Source organism: Olea europaea, unplaced genomic scaffold, assembly GCF_002742605.1.
Source record: "Olea europaea var. sylvestris unplaced genomic scaffold, O_europaea_v1 scaffold1433, whole genome shotgun sequence".
Lineage (NCBI taxonomy): Eukaryota > Viridiplantae > Streptophyta > Magnoliopsida > Lamiales > Oleaceae > Olea > Olea europaea.
The window spans coordinates 181,827-190,939 of NW_019231866.1; the positions used below are offsets into that span (position 1 = coordinate 181,827).

General features: G+C 33.0%; 1 protein-coding gene and 1 non-coding gene across 5 annotated transcripts; both read right to left on the reverse strand.

Moving 5' to 3' along the window:
* Window positions 1–267: 267 nt before the first annotated feature.
* TRNAK-UUU lies at window positions 268–340 on the reverse strand. The gene has a single exon. It is a non-coding gene; the product is annotated as a tRNA-Lys (tRNA).
* Window positions 341–5,207: 4,867 nt separating this feature from the next.
* On the reverse strand, window positions 5,208–8,868 carry LOC111375949 (probable serine/threonine-protein kinase PBL11). Of its 4 annotated transcripts, none has more exons than XM_022998873.1 (7): window positions 8,504–8,868; window positions 8,323–8,363; window positions 7,284–7,697; window positions 6,682–6,817; window positions 6,430–6,572; window positions 6,199–6,322; window positions 5,208–5,934 (listed from the first exon to the last, which is right to left on the reverse strand). In XM_022998873.1, exons 3-7 carry the CDS (start codon window positions 7,623–7,625, stop codon window positions 5,489–5,491), a joined length of 1,191 nt encoding a protein of 396 aa, XP_022854641.1. In that variant the 5' UTR covers window positions 7,626–7,697; window positions 8,323–8,363; window positions 8,504–8,868; the 3' UTR covers window positions 5,208–5,488. The 4 variants fall into 4 exon arrangements, with proteins under 4 accessions (XP_022854641.1, XP_022854639.1, XP_022854642.1 ...); XM_022998871.1 differs by having other exon boundaries at window positions 7,284–7,612; window positions 8,323–8,421; XM_022998874.1 differs by having other exon boundaries at window positions 7,284–7,467; window positions 8,504–8,599.
* Between the last annotated feature and the right edge of the window lie 245 nt (window positions 8,869–9,113).

Consider the following 9,113-nt stretch of genomic DNA (forward strand, 5'->3'; position numbering starts at 1 on the left):
TGATACTGTCATTTTCACGCTTCTGAAAAAAATTGAATTGCCAAATGTATAAATTAACTTGGAAATTTTGTTGGCCAAGTTACAAGCTCCGTCAATTTTGATGAAGTCATATTAAACGATCAACACGGAACAGTTTCGTAAGAATAATGATAGCTAATTATTTATTTATTTATTATTATTATTTTTTTTTTTTTTTCCTTTTTACCCAAGCTTAAAATATATAACATATGGTAACGAAAATATTTTTTCTGGTGTTTCGCGAGACATCGCCGTCTGTGGGAATCGAACCCACGACCACGTGGTTAAAAGCCACGCGCTCTACCGGCTGAGCTAAGACGGCTTGGGTTCTCCTTGCTCATATTCATAATGTTATTTTAATTTGATAATTTATTTGGCCTCTAACAAAAGGTACAACAAATCAGTTATACTACATATACATCAGGACGTCTATAAGGGTATCCACTCCCCACACGTAGAGAATAACCCACTTGAAATAAAATATAATTTATCCTAGTGGATCCCTCTTCATATGAAGAGAACGAACACCGCATTATGTACAAATAGCATACCACTTAGTATATTTATAGCTTATAATACATACAATTTGCAAATGTGAAATTGAAAATTCTAGATTTACTCTCTTTCAAGATTTGTCCGTGAAAAGGTGCAATTGAGGGAATTTTATGCCAAGACTAATTTAATTGTCTCATTCATTTCATTATATAATAATCTGTGAATTTTGGTTGACAATTAAAATCATTGCCCTTTTCTTCTCTCTCGAGGTCAAAATACGTTCCAACCACTAAATTTTAAGCGAAAACAAAACTTCGAATCAAAATAGATGTCATTTATAATAACGCATTGAGCTATGCAATTCAAAAGTTTAATATACTTAAAAAAGAGAAGAATTTAATTTCTTAGAATTGGGCAGAAGTGAAACTTTAACGATTTTTATTTGTTATAATAATATGTAGAAATAAATCATTCAAAAAGATATAAAATTATTGAGTTTGTTTTAACATTTCATTTTCATTGGACAGAGGTATTGTAGGATGTGTCGGGGTTAAATATGGAAATGACTTTTGAATGATTTTGGAGGGTATTGTAGTAAAATAACATGCTACAATTTGCCGGGCAATCAGGGTAGGACTGTGCTAAGAAAGTAAATTGACGTGTCTATTGTTGTTCACGCGCCTTTGGGCCCACCACTTCCGTTAAAAGCGGCGCCGTTTAGGTGGTCCACTGTACCGGAAATACCCGCCAATTGCACTATCTGATCTTTTTAGCTCTTTGCTTTTCACTTAATTTTTTTTTTTTTTTTTTTTTGGTCTTGTTTCCGTTAAAAGCGGCGCCGTTTAGGTGGTCCACTGTACCGGAAATACCCGCCAATTGCACTATCTGATCTTTTTAGCTCTTTGCTTTTCACTTAATTTTTTTTTTTTTTTTTTTTTGGCATTAACCCCCCCCCTTTTTTAAACATTTGGCAGGGTACCATGTAGAAAGCAAGGGGGGATCAGATTCACAATCAATGGTTTTCGTTACTTCAACTTGGTTTTGATCACTAATGTAGCGGGTGCAGGAGATATCGTGAGGCTTAGCATCAAAGGTACAAACACTCAATGGATGCCGATGAGTCGCAATTGGGGACAAAACTGGCAATCCAATTCAGTCCTCGTGGGTCAAGCCTTGTCTTTCAGGGTCACGGCTAGTGATCGTCGCTCATCTACTTCATGGAACATTGCACCAGCCAGTTGGCAATTTGGACAGACCTTCACTGGCAAGAATTTCAGGGTTTAAAAAAATTGGGATGGAAAATTATTTCCTTTCGACCAATTAATTTACTTTCCAATATTTTTCCCGCCTTCGTAATAGAATCGGGAATTAGTATAGGATTAGTTTTAAGTGTGTTTTGGGTGTTTACTTTTGGTCTTCCGTTTCTTTAGCCACTTTGGTATGGGGTTATTTTTCACTTTTACTTTTGTGTTTTCACTTTTGTATTAGTGCTGGTAAAAAACGTCAAGAAAGACAGTGATGTTGGGCTGAAGCAGCGGCTGCACGAAAAAGGAAAGCATGTAGCCCGCAGCCCTAATTATGTTGTCTCAAATTATTACTACTAATAATTGTTATATATGGAGTATGTTTCTATTGCCTTTTACTTATTTTTATCCAACATTTCATATCGTTTATTTATGTTAAATTGAATATTAGACAGGGTGTTGAATATCCCTCGACCAACTTCCACATTCGAATAACTATCTAATTAGTATCAACATAATAAATAAATCTCTATTTCAAAACTACTACAAAGTAGGCCTAGGCCAAAAAATCTAAAAATCGACCAAACCAATCAAACATGTTGGTTCAGGTTGGTTTGACACAAGTAATTGGTTTAGTTTGGTTTTCTTTTAAACAAAATCATGGTGGATCAGTTCAATCATGGTTTGAAATTTCAAATCATTGGTTAATCGAACCAACTCAACTCACTTACGTGTTCATATTTTTTTAATTTAAGAAAAATAAAAATCAAAAGATAAACTCTAATTTTATAAGTATATCTCGATTCCCTTTAATTTATGATATTGCCGATAAGTAATAGCACTGAAAATTTTCTTTCACAAATTTATTATGTTATACTTAGTATTTTTTTTTTTCATATTCAAGCAGTCAGAATACTGATACATAAAAATGCAATAAAATTTTTAAGTTTTCTATTAATTTGTCTCCATTAATCTAATTTTATTTGTTAATCAATAGTTATTATAATATAAAATTATTTGGTTATTTTAGTTTTTGTAATTTAAGTGAGCTTAAAATTCGAACAATTTTTTTTTTTTTTAAATTAATTTGACTAAGCAGTGGTTCAATTCGGTTTAAGAGCTAGAGTGAATTGGTTTGATTTGAAATTTGTCCAAACCGACTAATTTGAGTTTGGTTTCAGATTGGAGTCGAAACTGACACAAATCAAATCACGCTCAAACTTATTTCTGAAGGATAGGGACAAGTAAATTAGATATTTAAAGTTTCATCAGAGAATAATGGATGATATATTGGCCACGATATTTGCTAGTTGGCGGGGGATCATTTCTTCATTACAATGCCAGGAGATATTAGGGGCGGTGAACACAATTCGATTTGGGTGATTTGTGCTATACTTTCGACTCAAAACATTTTATGCAGCTTGAAATTTTTTTAAACCAAACCATAATTTGCAGTTTGGTTGGATTTTATCCGCGGTTTACCTATCGATATTATAATAACATACTTAACATAAGTTAACATATAAGTTTAAACGAGAACTAATAATGTTAAATGTTAAATTTCATTCATATTTACCATAAAATCCATGAATAAATTATTTTCAAAGTTTCTTGCTAAAAGATATTAATAGAACAAATATATCTTTCTTTATTTTATTTACATTTTCTTGTTTGACATTTATATTGTCATATAACGGTTGATAAAGGTAGAGTTACATTCTGATATTATAGTTTGATTAAAACTTCTTTCATCTTAGTAGTGAGATGTTAAATAAGGATTGAACTGAGTATGTTTAGATGTACAAAGATTAATAGAGTTTCGGTTTATTGAGAATTGACGAATATCATTCTCTAACTGCTTTATGAAAGTAGATGGTGGTAGTACTAGTTAGAGAATTTTAATATTTTCACACAATCAATAAAATGTGTCCTTCGTTTTTTTTCAAACTACAAAGAAGTTCATTAATCATCTAGACACACAAACAATTAATTTTCTATCCAAACCACAATTCATAAGTGTATAATAAATTCAGAAACAACAAATAAAAGAAAGAACAACGAAAAAATGGCTTAAATGAGAATTTAAGACTTATCGAAATAGAAGAGATAAAGAGGTGATTCGGGTAGAAATTAGTAGACTAACAAGTAAAGACAACTAACAATTCATTTAGCAATGACAGACAAGCGTCAAATGTTAGGAAAATGAAAGTTTATGTTAAGGCTTCTGAAACTTTGAACCTGATTTGCTGACATAGTTTTGTTGAATTACGATTTGAATTGTTGAATATATATATATATATATCATTTCATATGATTTTTGAATAATTTTAGTTTAGTTTAGATATTGAGTGAGGACCTATGTTGTGAACTTGTTAAACCATATGCCAATAATAATGAATCTAATTTACTTTCTATAATTATTTCAATAGGTTCATTATAATTTGTATTGCTAAATTGATATTTTTTTTCTGAAAAGTGAAAACTGTAAAATTTTAAGTCAATAAAATTAATGTTTTAATTAAAAAAATTATTACAATTTAATTTTATGCGATTTTTGAAAATTAAAACCTAAACCAAATCATTTTTGAAACAGTTTGGTTCGATTTGAGAGAAAAAACCACGGGTCCACGTGGATCCAAACCAACGGTTTCAACTCAACTGTTTTAGTTCGATTTGCAATTTCATGATTTTTTTTACAGCCCTAGGAGATACAATATTTAATAGTAGAAGATTAAGAACAAAGTGAAAATAGGCATTACATTTCTTTAAATTTTATATAACTTGCGCATATTTTGGTATTGCAGAGTGGAGAACTTTACACACCAGTAAATATTGTGAGTCGTGACCATATGTTTAATCCAGTGCTCTGAAAGACTTGCTTAGCACTGTCAAGCACGCCCGAATGATAATCTTTTCATTTGACAAGAAATTTTTTCTTATTTCAAAATTAAGTGCNATATTTATAGCTTATAATACATACAATTTGCAAATGTGAAATTGAAAATTCTAGATTTACTCTCTTTCAAGATTTGTCCGTGAAAAGGTGCAATTGAGGGAATTTTATGCCAAGACTAATTTAATTGTCTCATTCATTTCATTATATAATAATCTGTGAATTTTGGTTGACAATTAAAATCATTGCCCTTTTCTTCTCTCTCGAGGTCAAAATACGTTCCAACCACTAAATTTTAAGCGAAAACAAAACTTCGAATCAAAATAGATGTCATTTATAATAACGCATTGAGCTATGTAATTCAAAAGTTTAAGATATTAAAAAAAGAGAAGAAACTTTAACGATTTTTATTTGTTATAATAATATGTAGAAATAAATCATTCAAAAAGATATAAAATTATTGAGTTTGTTTTAACTAAACCTCATAATGGAGTACAAAAGCTTAAGAAAGGCATCCTAATTCACAAATACAAGAAAAAAAATATTCATACACCTACTAACTTCATACTTGCATTTATTTATTTTTTACAAACAAAATACAAAATTTTCAAACTCAAACAAAATGGAGCTCAAGCTCAAAAACCCTAGAACATTTTCCAGAGAGCAAGAAGATCACAACTGACAACTAATATCAAGGGTAGATCACAAATTACATTGCCAAACAACTGTACATTAATTCTCTTCAAATATGGTTTATATAGTACACAGCTACACGTACAAGGTTGTAAATGAAATTAACTACACCAATGAATCGAAGAGGTTATAGTTGTACCTCTTTTTACGTGTAAAGAGGGGAAGCTGATGGTCTGGGATGAGTTGTTACTCCATGCATTTCTCCAGCACTGCTTCTGCATGAACTAGGCCGAACGTTATGGTGAGTTTGCCGGTTTGATTGGTGATTCGTTTGATCATTTTTTGAAGTTTCCTGAAGCTGTTCTAAAGCTGTTACCACCTCATCCATGTTCGGCCTTGACCTGGGATCCACGGATAGGCATTGGAGTGCAAGACGAGCGGCCTTTAGGGCTCGACCCAATGAATATTGGCCTTGAAGACGGACATCCAGAACATGAAGAATCCTACGCTTGTTTGTGAGGTAAGGTTTTGCCCAGTCAACCAGATTATGTTCCCGTGCTGGCTGATTCTTGTCTATTGCTTTCCTACCAGATAAAAATTCTAACAGAACCACGCCAAAACTGTATACATCGTTCTTGGCAGTTAAATGACCTTCAAGCAAGAGAGAAATTTATCAGATAACCGTCCATCATTTAAGCAATGAACATTCATTGCAAATCAAACGAATAAAAAATGCTCTTGGAAGTTCAAGGTTTAACATAGCATTTAGTAGCTAGAATATCATGTAGACAATAACAAATATGGATAACACTTGGCAGAAAAAGATGAGGGATTGACCAAAATAAAGGAGAATAAATGCAAAATACAATCATATTGGTCAATGAATTTATGAGGAATTGAGCATGTCAAATATACCTGTCGATAGATACTCAGGAGCAGCATATCCATAAGTCCCCATAATTCTAGTAGAGACGTGACTCTTATCACCAGTTGGCCCATCCCTGGCTAACCCGAAATCAGAAAGTTTGGCATTGTAGTTCTGTGTATTCAAAAGCATAAAATCGTTAGGAAGTCTATAATTATGTGTATAAGGGAATCCAATGACACCATAGAGCCAATACCAGTTTAGCCTTTGAAAATACGTACTGAATCAAGCAGGATATTTGATGTCTTGAAGTCCCGATATATTACTTGCGTCTCAGCATTGTGAAGAAAGGCAAGTCCCCTTGCAGCTCCAAGAGCAATTTTCATTCGTAGGCTCCAAGAAAGTGGCTGGAAGTAAGAACCTCCTGGTTCAACACAAAATCATTGTCAACTTAATTACGTGAGGCAATAGGTTCAGAGAAATATATACTCCTAATCACACAAAAGACAGACATGAGGTTATATTGAACTCACTCCTGAATAGATGATTCTCCATGCTACCCTTGGGCATGAACTCATAGACCAAAAGTCTGTGGTCATCCTCTAGGCAGTAACCAATCAATTTTACAAGATTAGGATGACGCAACTGACCAAGATAATTGATTTCAGCCTGAAAATCCAACAATGAAGCTTGTCAAGGGTGCAACAAAACAAGCTGCTCCATTGTCATAATTCACTTTTGCCATCACAACAATATTAAGCTTATCTAAATCAGATATATAATATCTTGAACTTATAAAAGTTGCTTTATGAGATTTGTTAACTACACCGATCTAAGTAAGTGGACATCAAGCAAAACTAAGCAATGAATAACCAAATTTTAAAGCACGTGCAGAATGCCTATGCAACGACACATTTTGCAAGAATGAATGAATACTGTTATGGCTTGTTTATTAGAGTGTATTTGACACTACTACACACAGTAATAATTAAAGAAGAAAAGAAGCTATAATCTCATACATTGTACTGTCAATGCCTGTACAATACTGTATAAGAACATGCACGTATTGTACAAAACACAAAAGGCGATATACATGAGAAATGACTAAAAAGTTAAAAAAGGAGCTAGCACATACCAACCATTCCTTGTGACCCTGTCCCCCATCTTGTCTCAGCCTCTTAACAGCAATCATCATCCCGACGCCTGGCTTTGATGCTGCATATGAATTCTTGTCAATCCATCCTTTGAAAACAGAACCGAAACCCCCTTCACCTAAGATGCTATCGGGGCGGAAGTTCCTTGTGGCTGCCTTGAGATCACTGAAAGAGAAGATTTTCAAGTTGGAGGACTGCAATATCTCACCCTCAGTCCGAGGAGTCTGGGATAGTGAAGCAGATGAACCCACGCTGCTTGAATTACTCAACTCTATCCCATCTCCACTTACATTTCTAGAAGGAGTCACGCCTATATGCATCATCCAATTTCCAGAATTAAGATTAAAATATCAAAATGTATACTTTGCGTGCAGATTATCAGAGCTTTCCATTGCCTACTCAATTTGCAAATGTAAATTATTAGAACTATTAAACCACCTAATCTAAAAGCTTATGCTATTAATATTTGGCTTCCACATGCTCCATCAAATGCATGGCACACTGGATTTATTTTTTCATCAAAGGCTTGACAAGCAAAATTTTCATAAATAGGAAACACTAAGACTAGAACTTAGAACACTTGTATGCTTTAATACTCTATTGAATTGTCCAAGAACTTAAGTTGTTAAAAGAGGGAGAGATTTAGTTATTCATATTTCATCTTTAAAATAAACCTTACATATTTAATCATTAAAATTCCCCCTTCAAGCACACAAAACTCCTCACAAAACATATGCAGTAAAAATGTATAGAAGAAATTAGTTGCCACCAATTAAAATCAATGAAGAAATAATTTACTATGCAGCATTTGTAGATTCAGGTATCCTATTCCCTTTGAAGGCAAATGATACAGCAAACCAGCAAATGCAGAGGACATGAATTCTTAGTCTCAGAAAACTAAAACATCCCAAATTTGATTTTTTGCTTCAATCTTTCCATTTTCTCAAATAGTAAACATATTTTCACTGTTTTCTCTCTTTAGCTTTGCATAAAGACAGTGACGGTGGATTGAGAATATACCTGTACCGGTATGAAATGGGCTCTCGGCCTTGATTTGGTTGCTAAGGCAAATACCCATCCAAGTTCAAAAAATCCGTCAAAAAAATTCAATATCTTAGCCTGGAAAAACAGGTCACAATTCCAAAACCAACTCCAAGATGATACAAGCACAAAGTACAAACAAATTGCTTACTTCAGGTACCTGAAAACAAATGAAGTAAACTTCAACACAGACCCGAGAAAAGCCCTGTAATTCCAGATCTAATGGGAATCCTCTGAGTTTTTTCTTGATCTCTGTTTATATTAGGTATTACTTATTAGCCGCCTACCAAACCACCTCTCCGACTCTTTTCATGAAACATTTCTCTCTAGAAACAAGTTTGCTAATTAAACAGGGACAAAAAAGAACACACAGTTGCGATCTTGATGATGAACTGGTGATTTTTCCTACATGGGTTTTGTTTTTGCACTGGAAAATTACGAGGGGAAGTTGTAGGTTAAAGAAAAACTTGAAGAGAAATTGGATTTTATTGAACTGGTAGTCCTCATTTTTGGAAGGTCGTTGGAAGAATCCTCTCTTTAGACCAGATTAGACGGTCGACTTGACTTTTGGGGTACAGATAATTCATATTTGAATGATAAAATTTTAATTATTTGATAAATAGAGTTTCGACTTTCAAATTTTAGCCGGTATTTGGTCCTATATTAAAAAATAATAATAAAAAAAATATTTTTATTCTTGAGATTCATAATTTTATATTTCAATTTTAATCAAAATCTATTAAAAATTTATTTTTAATAAAATTAAACGA